At 48.5% G+C, this 17,289-nt stretch overlaps 1 protein-coding gene across 2 annotated transcripts in view; it reads left to right on the forward strand.

Annotated features, from left to right (window-relative positions):
• STK32B (serine/threonine kinase 32B) overlaps positions 1 to 17,289 on the forward strand; it is a 263,966-nt gene that overhangs the window by 227,686 nt on the left and 18,991 nt on the right. Inside the window, exons 6-7 of one of the 2 annotated variants that reach the window (XM_074321189.2) lie at positions 1,628 to 1,717; positions 11,257 to 11,360. In XM_074321189.2, the coding sequence (XP_074177290.1) occupies positions 1,628 to 1,717; positions 11,257 to 11,360 (194 nt within the window). The remainder of the gene's footprint in view (positions 1 to 1,627; positions 1,718 to 11,256; positions 11,361 to 17,289) is intronic. The other variant, XM_074321198.2, reaches the window with a different exon arrangement.

Genomic DNA, 17,289 nt, shown 5'->3' on the forward strand with positions numbered 1-17,289 from the left:
GTAAGCCTCATCCATAAGCACCTGGAAGGACTACCGGTCATCACTAAAAATCCAGGACCCTGCGTCCCACGCAGGACCCTGGACAGTGCCCGGCAGCACAGCTCGCTCACACAGCAGTGCTGGCAGCTGAGCCAAGCCTTGGGGTTTGCACGTGGAATGGCTGGTGCTTTTTCTGTCTGCCATGGCTGATCACATCAGACATACCTGTCCCGTGGACTGCTCAGCAGGCCTCATTGCACCCGCTCTAGCAGGTGTCTGCCCATGTCTTGGAGGTGCCCACCCTCCCATCCCCACAAAGCCAGTTTTGTGTGTGCCACCCATTTATGTATTAATGTATTTACCATCATCCCAAACACAAGTCTCAGAGGTGGTGAAAATTCAACCGGCCATTTGCACAGGATGTGATGACAAGTAGAAAGAAATGTGATTGCACTGTCTGGTGTTCAGGGGTCTCAGAGCTGGTGTTTTTTATGTTCCAAATTCCCCAGAGAGATAGCGCTGACCATACAGGATTTTCCTCCCTCTCCTCCCCTCTCCTTTCCCTTCTTCTATTTCCCCTTTTACCCCACATCTCTGTCTCCTTCCCGCTTCTCTGTCCTCTGCCTTCCCTCTCAGGTTTCCTGAACACCTGTTTGTGGGAACATGCAGCCTCTCCATGTCCCATCTGCTATCATTACTTCCGACTGGTTGGAAGGGGGTCCCAGCCCCTCCCCACTAACTTCATCAGGACAGTCCTGAGCCCCACTGACCACCGCAGTCAGTCAGTGGAACGAGAGTGTCCTCTGGAGATGAGAGTCCACTGCATGCCCCGCCCCCAGCCATCGCCACGCAGTTTTCCTGAGAAAGGGATTCACGATGGACCAGTCTTTTTTATTTCCCAGGAGCTTTTACTCTCTGGGTCAGTGCTTCCAAACTCTTAATCCATAAAGATTTTTATTATGCCCTCAATATAAATAGATTTCCTTATTTATAGGTAACATGCATGTACCACCAAAAACCCACACTATAAATATTGCCCATAAAATAGACATTTTTTTCATCACATGTATGAACGTTTAATTTCTGCTCTCAGCAGTTTTCAATTATACAATACAGTATTATCAACTGTAGTCACCATGTTTTACATGAGAACTTCAGAACTTTTTCATCTTACAGCTGCAAGTTTGTACCCTTTGACCAGTCTTTCCCCATCTCCTGACCTCCCAACCCTGGCAACCTCTTCCTACAAGTTTAATTTTTTTCTAGATTGCACAGTATTTGTCTTTCTCTGTCTGGCTTATTTCACTTAGCTTAATGCCTTCCAGGTCCACCCCTGTTGTCACAAACGGCAGGATGTCCTGCTTTCTCATGGCTGAATAATACACACATACATATATATACACACATACATATGCCATCTTTATCCGTCCATCCTAAGTTGATAAACACTTAGGTTGTTTCCATATTTTGCCTGCTGTGAGTAATGCTGCAAAAAGAAGACAATTTCAAAGTATCAGACAAAATACTAATGGAAATAGACGTCTAATAGTGTCTTCCTGCACTGCCCCTTGCGGACCACACCAGTGGGTCACGTAACCCGGCTGCCTGCAGCTCTTGCTAACAGGGGTCTCTGTTTCTCTGTCTCCAGGACATGTTCACATCACAGACTTCAACATCGCGACTGTCGTGAAAGGAGCCGACAAGGCTTCCTCCATGGCGGGGACCAAGCCCTACATGGGTGAGTGTTCTAGGCCCCCTTGGGCTGTAATGGGCCCAGTGCCTGAGGCTGCACATTCCTCTCCGGCTTCATCCCCACCCCCCACCCCCACACCCGGCCCCCACCATTCCCACTATGTGCTGTGCTCTCTGACACCACTGGCCTTCTCCCGAGACGTCTCCCCTGCCAGAAAGACCTTCCCTTCCTGTGTCTTCTAGAGAGTTCCTACCCAGCCAGAAAGCTAGTCTCAGGCTTAGGGGAAAACAAACAAACAAACAAACACACCCTTCTTTTCTTTTTGCTTAAAGCCCAGTAGTGTTGCCAGAATGTAACTTCAGTGTTGTTATTTGGGTCTGTGTGCTTACGTACACAGTACTCTTCCAATGTGTACTTTGGGGTTGGTTTTTCTTGACGACGTTTGATGGAAGTGTCGTTTTTCAGGAAGCATTCTGTTTCCTTACTTTAGTTTTCTTTAAGGATGCCTGAATGTTGGGTCTCCTTTGCCAATCTTCAGTATTTGTCATTTTCAAATCTTTCTTATGTCTTCCTTCACTTGTTTAAATTTTTTTCTCATTGTTCTCTTTCTCTTAGGCATTAGCTGTTGTGTGTCTCTGCTTTGTGTGCTTTCTAGTGAAGTATTTATTTCTGAAATAATGTTTCCTTTATTTCTGAATTTTTTCCTGCATTCTCTTGCCTGATTCCTGAGTTTTTAAATTCTAATTTATATTGTTCTTTCATGTCTTGTATAATTTTAGTGATGTCTATGTTAGTTATTACTTCTCAATGTCTATATTAGTTGCTGATTGCTGTGTAACAAACAGTGTCAAGACTTTGTAGCTTAGAACAATGACAGTGTATTATTTCTCACAGGTCCGCCATTTGATTTGGTGGTTCTGGGTGGCTGGGCTCACTCATTCAGCCAGTGGGTCAGCGAGGGCTGGGCTCAGCGAGGACAGGTGAGAAGAGCGGGCCTCTCTCTCTATGTGGTCTTTCATTATCAAGGGGACTCGAGTGAGCTTGCTCACATGGTTATAGTTGTTGAAAGAAGGAGAACACAATTCCCACATGCTTAGTAAAGCGTCTGCTTGCTTCACATTCCTGATGTCCAATTGGCCAGAGCAAGTCATGTGACCAAGACTAGGGAGCATATGGGAGGGGACTGCACTGGGCATGGGTACCAGATGGCCTGCTTCGTCGGGAGCCATTAATGGAACAGTCCACCACACTGTCATTTAACTCTTTTGAAAATAGGAGGTTATAGTTTTGATCTTGTTTTTTGATACACCTTTCTGGTGTGCTTTCATTGTAAAATGTTATTCTACTCTTCATTCTCCTTTCTCTTTTAATACATCTGCATGGAATTTGACTGATACATTTCTGTTGCTGCTTTTTATGTGAAATTCATTCTCCCAAACTTCTGGAAGACGGTGTGGTTTAGGGTAGCTTTGCTAACTCATCAGACTTACCTTTGCTGTTGTTTTTGTGAAGTCAGAATCCAAGGCCGCGTTCTCTCTCGGATTCCTGGCTCGTGTCCACTTGTGCTTTTGAAAGAAGGACCGTCTCCTTTGTCTGAAGGGTCCCTGTCCTGCTCAGTTTTGATTCCACTCCCAACAGTTTCTTCTTGGCTGTGTTCTAGAAAGTAGCTCTGGCAGGAGTGATTGAAGAGCTTTTGTATCCCAGGCTCCTCTAGCTCCGGCAGAACATGCCAACGGCCCTTTTCACTCCCCTGATGTTGGCCTGGAAAAGCTCCTCCCGGTGTCAGCAGCTGCTCTCAGGTTGGCCAGCTGTGCTTCCGGTTGCTAGGACTTAGGGGGGCATGAGGGCTATCCTGGAGTTCTGTGTGCTCTGATCCATCATACACTGCCTCGTTTCTTCCCTGCGTTGCATTCTGTACAGAAATCACCACGGAGGTCTTGCTGCTGTTTCTGGTTTGTTCCTGCCCACTTATATTTGGGGGTTCATGGGGACAACTTAGATTCGTAGTATATGTTGCCCGTGGTTCGTGGTTTAGCTGTTTATCTGCTGTGTGGGTTTTTATATGTGGATTTGCGGAGATTCGAAAACTGTGTCATCACTTCCCCACAGCCCATTACTTGTGTCGCCCACCTTTAACTCACTAAGCACATTAAATAAATGATGTTTGGCAATAAATGATGGCAAAAATAGTGCTTTTTAGTATTTGCTGTGTACAGGCATTGAGTCGAGTGCTTGCCATCCGTAACCTTATTTAATCCTCACGAGCATGAAGTGGGCACAGTTCTTTATTCCTGTTTGGAGTGGAGGAAACGGGCAGAGAGAGGTCAGGTGATTTGCACAGGTTGCCGTCAGTTCAAGAGGCAGACCGGCTGGTGTGAATACCGGAAGGTATGCACGTGAGGGCGTGCTCTCACTTCAGATAGGCCCCTTGGGGCCCCACTTAGGCTTTCCCTGGGCAGTGGAATGGGAATGGAGGTGTCACGGCTGCCTCCCGGGTTTCTGGGCTGTGCAGCGGACCGGGTTACAGTGTGACCTCTGGGTAGGCAACACAGCAGGAGCAGCAGGTATGCAGGGTCATGGGAGTGATGCGTTTGAATCGGAGGTGTCTCTGGGAACCTCAAAATCGTCAGGTGCTCTCCAGGCACGTGGAGAGTGACGTGGACAGGATCTATGGATTGGAGAGTTCCCAGCACAGAGGTGCAACTGAGCCAAGGCAGTGGCAGAATCCCCCCGGGAGGACGCAGGGGGGCAAGCATCGATTCCAAGTCCCAGGGAACACCCCGCAGAGGCGCAGGGAGAGGCCGAGGGAGCCATCGTGTCCAGCGAGGGCTGAGGAGAGAGCGATGACATAAGAGAAGGATCTCCCCATGGCCGCCATTGTCCTGTAAGTGAGTTCTGACTTCCTTTAGGCTGTTTCCATAAAGCAGCTGGATCTCTAGGAATGTAAATCCCGGACTGCAGGAGACATTCAAGACGAAAGGGTACCGACCCTAACCTTTGTGCCGGCTTGGCCACCAGGCGTAGCAGACTTCCCCAGCTCTGCTTCAGACACGCTGCTCGGCCCTGCCTCAGCCTCATTCCCGGCCTCCCAGTGATGCCTGAGACAGCCACGTCCTCTGGGAGAGCAGCCCAGTGGTGACCTGGCTGGCCACTGCACCGTGGCCCCACCTTCAAAAGGGAGAAGAAAACCAACATGTATGTGACCCTACTGCATGTCTATCATGGCACTGACTCCTCGGGAGATCCACTTGAGGTTTCTGCATCTCTCCCCACAGGAACCTGAGGCCCAGAGAGGTCCTTCAGCCTGCCCAGCATCGCACAGTTGGCACGTGAAGGAGCCAGAATTTGAAGTCACATCTGTTTCAATCCAAAGTCCATGCTTTTGCCACTATACCCAGTTGCCTTTTTGACACTGAGTTCCTATATTGTAAAGCCATATTTCTCAGCCAAGAGGAAAGTTTACTGTCCCAGCTGTACGTAGGATTCAGTGCCCTTCTGGGCATCTGGTGCCCTTCTGATTAGAAGAGTCTCAATCCTGAACCAATGAACAAATGTGCGGGAGAGATTCTTATATGACTTAGAGGGCACAACTGATTTACCGAATGGATGTATTTTCAGACTCTGTAGGCTTGACAGCACCAGGCAGTGGGAATTGCATGGGGAAGAGTTGGGGACAGAGAGGGCTCCCTGATTAAGTCAAATCTCACATTTCCCAGGGCTGTAAGCTCCTGATGTCAACTGGCAGATTTGTTAATTTCACTCACTTGAGCTGTTCAGTTTAAAGGCCCAATAAAAGTTCCCAGAATGTTCTAAACACAGATTCAGGGAACAGGCTGATGAATCAGCTCCCAAAGGCTGCTCACGAAGGATGACCCTGGAAAAAACATTTGCATAGAACTGAATTTTCATTAATTAAAAGAGCAGATGGAATTTGCCATCAGAGAAAAAAAAAATCTCTCTGGAATGTGCCAGATCAGAAGTCAGAACTGTCCCAGCAGCCTCCCAGGGATTCAGAGTTTACTCATCGGAGGTGAAATGAAGAGCCGGGGATTCGTTCAGCAAACAATTATAGGGTGTTTAGAAGGTGCAGGGCTCTGCGTCAGGCCCTGGGGCTCAGAGGTGAGTGATGTTCTCCAGGTCTCAGGGGCTCACTGTCTAGTGGGGCAGACAGATGTGTGGGCATGGATGTAAACAGGTCCCGGAGAAGGTGACGATCGGAGACTGAGGGTGTGCTCAGGGTTTGGCTGTGGGGTGTGGATAAGGAGAGGTCATTTCAGGCAGAGGGAACAGCCAGTGCAAAGGCACAGAGGCGTGAAACAGCATGCTGTGCTAGCAGAACCTAGCAGCTCCATGTTTTGGTAGCTTATAGAACAAGAGAAGGTGTGAGGGAGACACGAGACAGGCCAGAGCACAAGGGTCTTTAGCACTGCAGTAAAGGGCCTAGGCAACCAGCAGAAAGTTCAGTGCTGGGGGCGGCCATGATCAAACTCATGGGTGCCCTTGGAGATGCCGGTGGGTCATTAGACTTGGCAGGGAAGGATCCCGGGGACGTGTGCGCTTCAGCACAGGGCAGTCGGGTGTCTTCCACTTAGTGGCTGCGTGAACTTGGGCAAATCTCATTGCCTGCCATGTGCACATAAAGTGCTCAGCATGGTGAACACGCAGCAAGTGTTGGCTGCCTCCCATGGGACTTGAGAGTTTCCTCATCTGAGAAACGGTTACACAATCTGCCTTAGTGAGTCATTTATGAGGATGTAATGACATGACTGTGGAAGGCACATGACATAATGCCTGACAAAGGGTGGATGCACAGACTGGTAGCTGATATTATTGCTGCTGCCATTGTTATTATGCTTGGCACGGGGAACCCAGAGCCAAATACGACATTCCCTTGCATTGTGGGGCTCGCCGTCTAGTGGGGGAGACAGATCCTAAACATGTCCTAATTCATATAGGAGCTGGGTCACCTGGGGGGCAATGGGTGCACTGAGGGGTCATGGGGCTCATGCCTCCTCAGTACTCACCAAATGTTAGTTCCCTTCCCCGAGGAACTGCAGTGAGCAAACAAGGGTGGTTGTGGAGCCACCATGGAGATGCTCATACTCTCCTTGTTGAAATGACTGAGGCTAGTGGAGTTTGCTGCCCCCGTCCCAGAGAAAATGACAGAGTCAGCATTCCAACCCAGGCCAGTGAGGCTCCAGTGCCCGGTATCCTTCCTGAGACCTGCCATCCATCCATCCATCCATCATCCATCCATCCATCTACCCCTCGTTCCATCTGTCCATCCATCCATCCATCCACCCATCCGTCCATCCGTCCATCCATCATCCATCCATCCTCCTATCCTCCTATCTATCCATCATCCATCATCCATCCATCCATCCATCCATCCATCCATCTTCCCATCCATCCATCATCCATCCATCCATCCATCTATCCTCCCATCTATCCATCCTTCATCTGTCCATACATCCATCCATCCATCCCTCAGAGATTTCTTGAGCACCTTCTATGTGTCAAGCAGTGTTCCGTGGGCCAAAATTACATCTGTGAACAAACAGATACTATTCCTGTCCTCATTGGTTTGGCTGTTTGTGAGGGAAACAACCACTTTAAAAATCATCCAAACTGATAAATACATAGTTTGAGATGTTTATTTTTGAGGAACAATGTTCACGCAGTGAAATGCACTCTTTTAGTGCCATATAACCGCCAGCCACTACAATGAACATATAGAACATTCTATCACCTCCAAAATTCCCTCCCCCCAGTCGCTGGCAACCAGGGATCCATTTTCCACTCCTACAGTTTTAACTATCCCAGAAAGTCATACAAATGGACTCATACTGTCTATAGCATATTGAATCTGGCTTTTTTCTCTTGGAAGCATGTATTTGAGATTTACTCACATTGCTGTGTGTGTCCACAGCGTGTGCCTTTTTATTGCTGAGTGGGACTGCATTGGATGAGTATACACCGTTGGCTCATCCAGTCACCAGTTGAAAGACATTTAATTTGTGTCTAGTTCTACATAATGTTGAATAAAGCCACTATAAATATTTGTATACAGGTTTTTTAATACAAACTGAAGTTTCCACTTCTCTAGCTTAAGTATTAGGTTAGTGCAAAAGTAATGCGTTTTTTGCAGTTATTTTTAACCTTTTAAACCGCAATTACTTTTGCACCAACGTAATACTTAGAAGGGGGCTTGCTGGGTCATATGAAAAGTGTATGTTTAACTTTCTAAGAAGCTGCCAACGTCTTTTCCAGAGAGGCTGGACCATTTCACATCCCACAGCAACGTCTGAGGGGTCCAGTAGCTCTGTGTCCTCGCCTATTGCCCTGTGTTTAATGCTGGTCCTATTAGTTATTCTAAGAAGAATGGAGTGGTTTTACTTGCAGTTCCCGAATGGCCATTGGTGTGGGGCATATTTTAACTTGCTTACTTGCCTTCCACATACCTTCTTCCTGAAGTGTCTGTTCAAATCATTTGCCTATTAATTTATTGGATTGTTTGATATTATTATTATTATTATTATTATCATTAAGCTTTGAGAGTTCTTTACATATGCTGGATATAAGTCCTTTACCAGATATGTATTTTGCAAATATTTTCAACCAATCAATGGCTTGTCTTTCTGTTATCTTTAGATTCTTTTAAAAAGCAGAAGTATTACATTTTGATGAAGTCCAGTTTTTCATTTATTGATCATATATTTGGTGTCAACACTAAAAATATTTTCTTCACATGAGATCACAAAGAATTTTCTGCTTTGTTTTCTTCTAGAAATTTTATGCTTTGAGGTTTCACATTTAGAGCTACCGCCCAGTTTGAATATGGTGTGAGGTGTGGATCTAGCTTCATTTATGTGCATGTGGCTGTCCAATTGTCCCCGCACCGTTTGTTGAAAAGACTGTCCTTGTGTGTGGGAAGGAGCTGTGAGCCACTTAGTCGGGACTTGAGCTGACTGGGTTTGTCGTCGCTGTGGTTATCCTCCGAGTCGGGCTGAGATGAGGTCGCCAGTGTGTCTCAATGTGCCTGCACTACTTCCTGCTTTGGGCTTCCCCATGGGCCCGCGCCTTACAGCGGGTCTTCTGTTCCCTGCGGTACACTTCTGTTCCTCATTGCTTGATACTTGCTGATCTGGTGGGGGGTTCGGTGAAGAGAGGAGAACATGTTTTTCTGTTGTCTTATGTTCTGTCATCAGCCCCACGTGTGCAGGGGAGGTGAGCATGTCACCTTTTATGGAGTGCAGTCACAGGCTGGAGACATTTGTCACATGACAGCCAAGACAGACTCGGTCAGCTGCTGCTTCCACCCTGAATTCAGAATGGGCTCAGGGCTTCGGGGCATGACAAGGATTTACAGGGAACACCTGGGCACACACAGCCAGTCTGGCACTCACAGACACACCCCTGCTTTCTGTATATCTGAGCGTGTGGGCGGGGCCAGCAGCTGGGAGGCCGTAGGGACGCTCAGACAGCACTTGTGACTGCTTTTCTCAGGAAGCCTTAGCACAGAAGAAAGGACGGGCACGCAGATGGCGAGGCAGGGAACGGAGTCCCTCTAAATTGGCACTCAGCTTCGGGCTCGCGCTGGGAGCCAGGTGGGATGCACAGTAGCACAGCCCTGTGCTGACACTAGGAAATCAAACACTTGCTCACAGATGCTTAACGAACAGGTGACATCAGCACCTTTGGAGTCAGGCTGACCTAGGACAGGTAGGGAGGGGCAGATGAACAGATGCTGCAAATACAAAACTCAGGGTCTGGAGACCGGTAGGTCATGAGGCTGAGGGGGGCAAAGTTTAGGAAGGTGCCCAGGCCTCTGGGTGACCGGTGGACAGTGGGGAAGCAGAGCATGACAGGAAGAGCAAGTTGGATTCACAATTCTGCTCGTAAAATTCCTGCCTACAATTTCTAGAGCACTTAGTGTAGGCTGGCTCGACACGGGCTAAACTCTTGGCATAAATTACCTTACTTCCTAACAACCCTATGAATAATCCACCTAATGAATAAAACATCATTATTATTCACATTTTACAAAGCTTAGGCAAAGGGAAGTTTAGTAACTTGTTAAACAGCTCCAGCCACACCAACCTTCCTATTTCCACACACACCATGTTGGTTCCTATATAAGGCTCAGAGAACCTAAGGGGACATTTCCTCAACTCCCAATCGTGTCTGCCCCCATTGTTAACTGAGTATGCTTTTGTATTTCAAGAAACGTTGATACAAGCCTTATTTCAAACAGGGATTCAGCCGGTGTAGGATGCACACCTCAGCTTTTCATTTCCTGGCTGTGTGATTTCCTCCACGCTGCTGTCCCTCTCTGAACCCTATCTGTGAAACGTGTCAAATAATAACATGACTCCAGGAGCTGTTGTGAAGATGAAAGGAGAACCCAAGGGGTGAACATATAGTCTCAAATACAAAGCAAATGGAGAATATCATTAGAGGGCAGCTGAAATGTGGCCACTGGTCAGAGTCAAGTGCCCAGCTGCCAACCCAGAGCCCAGATTTGAGTATCACATCCTTCCACATCTGCTCGCCCTTCCCATTCCCACACAGTCTGAATGCCAGTCTGAAAACTGAGTGGAGATGTACCAGGGACAGATTTTGGCTGCTCCCACAGCTGTGAAATGGAATTATGTCTGCAAATTAATTTGGTAGAAATAATCCACATTTCACAACATTTTCCTGGAAGCCAATGTGAGCAGTTAGACCCAAGGGTGACTCTTGGCCTATTAAGGTGGTGTGGGGCAATGAGATTAATTTACAATTCAGCACCTTGAAGAGTGGTGGGCCACGGGCTGGGACAACTGTGGTCCCCTGAAGAATGAGCGTCCATCACACCCACTTTTTCTTAATTGAGGTGAAATTCACTTAACGTAAAATTAACGATTTTAAGGTAAACATTTCTGTGGCATTTAACACGTTGGCATGTTGTGTAACTACCACCTCTGTCTAGTTCCAGAACATTTTCATTACCCCGGGACAGCCATTAAGCAGTTGCTTCCCTTCCCCCAGCCCCGGGCAACCCCAGTCTGCCTGTCTGTGGACTGACTTATTCTGAGTATTTCATATTAGATTCCATCTCAGCGAAAAATAAACTTGTTCCTGAGATAGGCAGCTGGCACAAAGGGCTCTAAACGTCCCTGGTTGTTGGGATGTGGGACCCGGTGTTGGTGTCAGAAGCAGAGTGACGTTCATCAAAGTTCCCATTCCCTTGCGGGGTTCGGTTCCCTCATCGTAACTCAGATTTTATCCCTCTCGCTCCCCATGCTGCTGTGATTCATGCTCAGCCAAATCCACCTCATCTGGGGGTTTTCCCTGACTCCCCCCCGCCCAGCAGTCCCGCTCCACCACACACGTGGGAACCCCATTTGCACTCTGTGCCAGGCAGTCTCACCAGTGTTTCCTGTGATGCGCGCAACTTACGGAGGGCAGGAAGCACGTGGCATAGTAGATGGAGTACTGGCTTTGCGGCCCCAAAGCTGGCTTCCTGTCCCCGTGTCCCCTCTCTAAGGGGCACGCGTGTAAACTGACGTGCAGTGACATTCTCTTTGCCCTGTCTTTGGCAGCCCCGGAAGTGTTCCAGGTGTACGTGGACGGAGGCCCCGGCTACTCATACCCTGTTGACTGGTGGTCCCTGGGCATCACGGCCTACGAGCTGCTGCGGGGCTGGGTAAGACGTGCGCCTGCGCGGTAAACGGGGGGCGTGCAAGTAGGGGGCGCTGGTAGTACCAGGCGTGGGGTCAGCACGCCACGCCACTGGGACGGCACAGGGTGGCAGACAGAAGCACAAGGGGCGGAGGCCTGGTGTCAGTCCTCGTGGCCTGTGTGTCAGCTCTAAGGTCCCTGGGCAATTGTGAGCTTCTGGTCCAGGCCCCTCATTCTACGCACGGGGAAATGGATGTCTGGAGGGGACGGTCTTGTGCCAAGGTCAGCAGCGGATCAGTGGCAACAAACCGGAAGTAGCTTGGCTTCGTGATTTCGAACTCTCCTCTTTCCACCCACGTAATGCACCCGTGCCTGATTTTCCAGTTTGGTTTGAAGCTCTTTGTTTGTGTATTTGTCCCAGTCTTCCCTGAATACCTAGCTCAGTGTCCTATAAAAAGGGGGCATTCGGTCCATATTTTTGTTTTATTTTATTTAAATGTAATCGCCGAAGATGACTAATGGAGCTATTTGGCAACGAATTATTCCATTTTAGTTTAGCAGAAGGAATCATGATAAACTAATTTTGAGGCACGGTTTCTTTGCACAAGTATTGTTGGAAAATGATGTCACTTAACCTCTCAGGACCAAGGTTTCCCCTTCCTACGATGGGCCTAATAACATCCTTTCAGTCTATTCTGTGGCGCGCGGTTATCATGGGATTAATTGCCTCTGCACTTGGACCCCTGGTTTGCCTATCACTCACCTTTCTAGCTGGATGGCCCAGCACAACGGCGCAGAGCAGTTTCTTGCGCTGGCTGCAGTTTTAGCAGTGTTTTCACAGTCATCTGTATACAAGCGTATTCAGACTAGTAGACAGCACTGCTTGAGGGCAGGAGTCCCCAGGGCGTGGTGATAATGGGTGATGAACCAATGAATAAACGAATGGTGAGAGCAGTGTATAAACCATCAAAGCTCTGTGAGTACAATAAGTATTATTTATCACCCTGTAGTTCAAGCAACTGTTATCTACTCTTGATATCAATTATTTCCCCTGAACTCCTCAGAAAAGGTAATTAGTATACATGGTGTTTTTAGAATGCAAAAAAAAACACACACAAAAAAACAAATTTATTAATTTTCTCAAGCTCTGAGTGAGAAGCTCATCTCCCACGGCTCAGTTATTCCTGATTGGTTCCTTTGTTGTCTGTTGATACACACGCTCAGAGGAGGAATATAAGGGTCCATGATGCTATATGGACCAGGGGATACAGTCATCCGCCCCACGTAGCTTACGTAATGAGCCATACAGATGACCTTAGCGAGCAGGTGACCTAAGCATGATTGGACATTCGCCAGCAGAAAGTACATTCTCTGTCATTCCTTACAGGTCAGAACAGTCAAAGATGATGACTTGTCAAAAAGCCCCAAGAATAGAGTGGTTCTTGCAGCTTCTAAAATACATTGTTTGATTTTTAATTCATCTGAGTTTTCTGCTCAGCGATCCAAATGCCACTTTCGATGAAATGGTGGGATCGGGGCTTTCGGGGAGGGGACAGAGTGAATGGAAGAGGCCTGCTCCATGCCAGTGTAAATCTTTCTCCCAGATATCTTGGTCTTGCTTAATCCTTGATTTGAAACACAGTGGGTTTATGCATATGGTTTATTCTGGTTTTCATACTGGAAACAATTGCATTTAGTCAAAAAGCTACACCAAAAAACACTCATAGTTGTCCATGGATTATATACATTTAGAAGTTATCCTTCCTCCTTGAAATTCCTCATCAAGTCAGTGACAGCATCACTGACAGGGGATCACTCACCTTCTCCTGGATTCCTTTAGGATCCAGGGAGCTCCTTACCTTCAGATGATGAAAGAAAGCCATGATGGGAAATTTCTAGTACATGTTCTAAGTTCATAGAGTTGGAAAATGTTAGAGATGAAAGATGGAAAAGTGATGGTATTAGTATGGCTTGTCGGCCAGGGACCCAGGGACACTCTAGTCTTAGCAGAGAAAGCAGACATCTCCCCCCAGACGCAAGGTAGGGAGAGCAGAGGGATGGAGCATCATTAGTGGGCTTGAAATCTCAGTGCAGAGAATCGAGGGGCCTGGCTGGATCTTGTAGCCTGGACCAGGGACATAAATTAGACCCAGCTTCTCTCTGAGCCCAAATGAGAATCTCAGTTCTCACTCCTGCAGACCTGCTAAGTGAAAGAAAGTGGCACTTGGAGAGTCCCCTTTCACAGCACAGTTGTCCCAGGGATTGTGATTCTACCTACTGGGAGAGACGTGAGACTGACTCAGACAAGGGACTTAAAGATCTTAGCCCAGCCATTGTCGCCAGCTGTTCGCTGTTTGCTATCACAGCCAAGGAGCTGCTTGCCTCCAGAAAGAGCCTGCCTCGGGTTTTTAACAGCTCTAACAGCTAGCAAGATTTTCCTCTTACTGAATTGAAAGCTGCCTCCTCATAACACAGAAAGAGGGGACCTTAGAGGAATTCACAGGTTCAAACCCTGGCTCTACCAGGCCCCCGTCTCTGATCTTAACCAAGGCTGATAAACAGACGGAGTATTCATAATCCTCATCTGTTAACTAAGAAAAAAAAAGAAAGAAAGAAAAAAGAAAAGAGTATCTACCCAACAAGGTCACTCTGAGAATTAAGTGATCCGATTATGCAAATTACCCAGCACCTTGACTGATAAATGGTCAGCTCCCACCCCCATCTCTCTGTTCCTCCCCCAAGCATGAGAGGGGTAGGGTGGCTGCTGGCCGGCCTGCGTCCCTTTTAACTTAGCATCTTTCCCTGGAAACAGGCGCTGGTTGTGGATGGAGGCTGGGTCACGCCTGGCTGCTGCCGTCAGTGGGAAGGCTCAGGGACCTGGGGACAGGGGTCTGTGTCTCCTTCCACACCCTGCGCCTCGGTGCTGGGATTCCCACCGTAGTCACTTAACTCAGCTGAGCCCTGGCTTCCTCCTTTGTACAACAGGGATTATGAGGCAGACCCACCGGTCACTGTGGGGATTATGTGAGAAAATGTGGGCAGAGCACACGCAGTGTCTGGCCCACGGGAGGCATGCTGATTGTTATACATTAATACACTCAAGGAGGTGACTCCAGACAGGCAGGTGCATATGAGGCACTGATAGCTTATCGTTGGAGGAACAGGGAAGGGCTTCTGAGGGAGGAGCCTTCACGCTGGGTGTACATGAATTGCTGGAGGGGACAGTGTGAGCACGAATAGGGAAGGGCCGCTGAGATGATCCAACAGACATCCCAGCCTGACCACCAGACAGAAGGGCAGTTGGGGATGGTCCGTAACGGCCCGAGGTCAGTCGGGGGCACTTGGCTTCACCCTGTAAGCAGGGCGGTGCCGTCTGTGGTCATGGCAGCCTGGTGGCTAAGTGAGAGTCTATAATTGAGGATCGTGTTTCGGGGCTCAAATCCTAGCTTCGCAGCACAGCGTCTGAAAGATCTGGGGTGAGCCCGTTTCGTGTCTGTCAGATGGGCGGGGGGCAGTAGTTTGCAGGCCCAGAAACAGGGTTCCTCACCTCAGCACTGGACATTTGGGGCCAGTAATTCTTTGTGGTGGGAGCCGTCCTGGGCATTGTAGGGTGTTTAGCTGCATCCCTGGGTTCTACCCACTAGGTGCCAGCAGAAATCTCCCCCACCCAGTTATGACAACCAGAAGTCTCTCCAAACATTGCCAGATGTCCCCTGGGGGACAGTTTGTCCCCAGTTGAGAACCACTGCCATAGAGTAATCAGGAGGATAAAAGAGATCTGCATGTCAGCCTATTAGCACATTGCTTTGCACAGCACAGGCCCTCCATACAGACAAAAGTGGAGCCCTAAACGCCCCTACTAAGGCACCTTGAGAACCTCTACCCTCTCTGCTTCCGTCCACCCCCCTCCCTGACCTGGTGTTACCCTTGCCTTTGACCTCAGTCAGCCCTTCTCCTGGGGGTTGAGTAGACAGAGACGCATAGGGGTGCAGAGAGGCCAGTGAATAGTAGAGGAAGGAGCATGGAGCTCCCCCTACAGGCTGGAGTGCAGAACTAAGAACCACTGGGTGTTTGCTGGGTGGGTGGGCTCCACTGCAGGACCAAGCAATGTATTGGGGTGCTAACCTGACGAAAGGAGAGAGGCTGTCCTTGGGTTAAGCACTGTCTTCTTGTCCCTTGGTAAAGCAAGCAGAGACAGCACTGCGCCAGGAGTCAGAAAGCTGGGAGGAAGTGGACTTGGTGACCTCCTCCTCTTGGTTTTGTATCTCCATAGAGGGAGGGGAAAGACCTTCGTGGACTGTGCAGTGGTTTTCAGGCTGTTTCCTGGAACTCTAGGACCCTGCAGAGGTGATTCAATGGTACATGGGGCAAGGGGGCAGATGTTTCTCCAAGCTTTGGAAGTTTAATAGCCCGAGGAACTGGTCTTCACTTTCGTCTGTTCTGTGTTTGGGGTTTTGAGTAAAAAGACTGTGGGGAGCAAACTTTGCATTAGATGGTCTCCACGGCCCAAATCAGCTCTAATCGTTAAAATAACAGACGTATGGCAATTCTTCTCTTTCTACCATTTCTTGGTAAATTGGCATTTTTTGTAAACTGAGTTTCCTGGAATAGAGACACACCGCAGCCCACAATGAGTATATCCTGGGCCCTGCTGTTAAAATTGCTTTCACCAGCAGCACATGTAATTACCTTATAAATTCCACTTGGTGTCTGAGTGAACACATCCTAAGGCCGATGAGTGAGAACTAAGCATCAATAGAATTCTTTGCCACAAGACAGAATATTGACCTTAATATCGGCCAGTGTTCTTGTAAAAGGACCTGGGTTTCTCTACAACCACCCAGACAAAGGCTGAGCTTGGAGCCTAAAGCTGCCGAATGTATTCTAGTCATAGTGTCCCAAATTTATATGTCAGTGTATTGAACTGCTGTGTTGGCCTCCTGGCTTATTACAGTTATCATTGTTATTTTGATTGGACTGGTTCCCTCCAGAAGTGGAGGGAATTACAGAGAGCTAGATAGAGAGTGGCTCATTTGGAAGTCTGGTGGAAAAGCAGAATTAATGAATGCCTTGAAGTAACCGAGAAGGAAATGGAGAATGAAGTGAAACCGATAAGGAAAGTCTTCACATTTGTTGCTGGCTGCTTCTCCGATGGGGTACTCGGATTCTCCGCTCTGGTGGTGTTGGGGAAAGAGCAGTGTCTGTGGCACATTGGGAAAGTCAGTTTTCATCTCCCAGCTTCCATTTTCTGACCTTTAAAAAGAAGAGCTGCGGCTGCACCGGCTCCCAAGGTCCTTCCACCTCCAGGAAACGGGTGGTGCTGGGTGTGGGCAGGGCTGGGACCGGGTGGGAGGAACGGTTTATGGTGAGGCAAAAAGATGGGACAAAGCGATCCTGAATCATCCAGAAACTGAAGTCTCAGCCCCCGGCACTCACCCAGGGGGTGGACAGAACTCTGGTTTCCCTGCGGCCCCTCACTAAGACTGCACCCCCTGCAGCAGCGCCCCCTATAGGTTCCTCCCAGCACGCACTTACTACGCACCTCCTCCCAGACCACTGCTCAGCAGGGAGGGCTGATGTCTGTCCTGCTCACACCAGGCCCAACCTACAGGGAACGCTAGGACATCACAGGAGCAAAGTGGACATGCGAGGCCTCCCATCAGAACTTTGCATGTGGACGGTGAGGGTGGTTGTAGTCATCTGCTCCTTTGGCTGAGACAAAGTGCCACCGATGGACCTTAACAACGAAAACTTACTCTCACAGTAAAGGAGGCGGAAAGTCCAAGATCAAGGTGTCAGCAGGGTGGGTTTCTTCTGCGGGCTGTGAGGGAAGAATCTCTCCTTGGCTGGTGGATGGTCGTCTTCTCCCTGTGTCTTTTCACGTGGTCTTCCCACTGAGTATGTCTCTCTCTGTGTCCTCGTCTCCCCGTTTTAAAAGGGCCCCCTGTTTTTAA

This window comes from Rhinolophus sinicus, chromosome 1, assembly GCF_057876585.1.
Source record: "Rhinolophus sinicus isolate RSI-liver-muscle chromosome 1, RSI-T2T, whole genome shotgun sequence".
NCBI classification, from domain to species: Eukaryota; Metazoa; Chordata; class Mammalia; order Chiroptera; family Rhinolophidae; genus Rhinolophus; species Rhinolophus sinicus.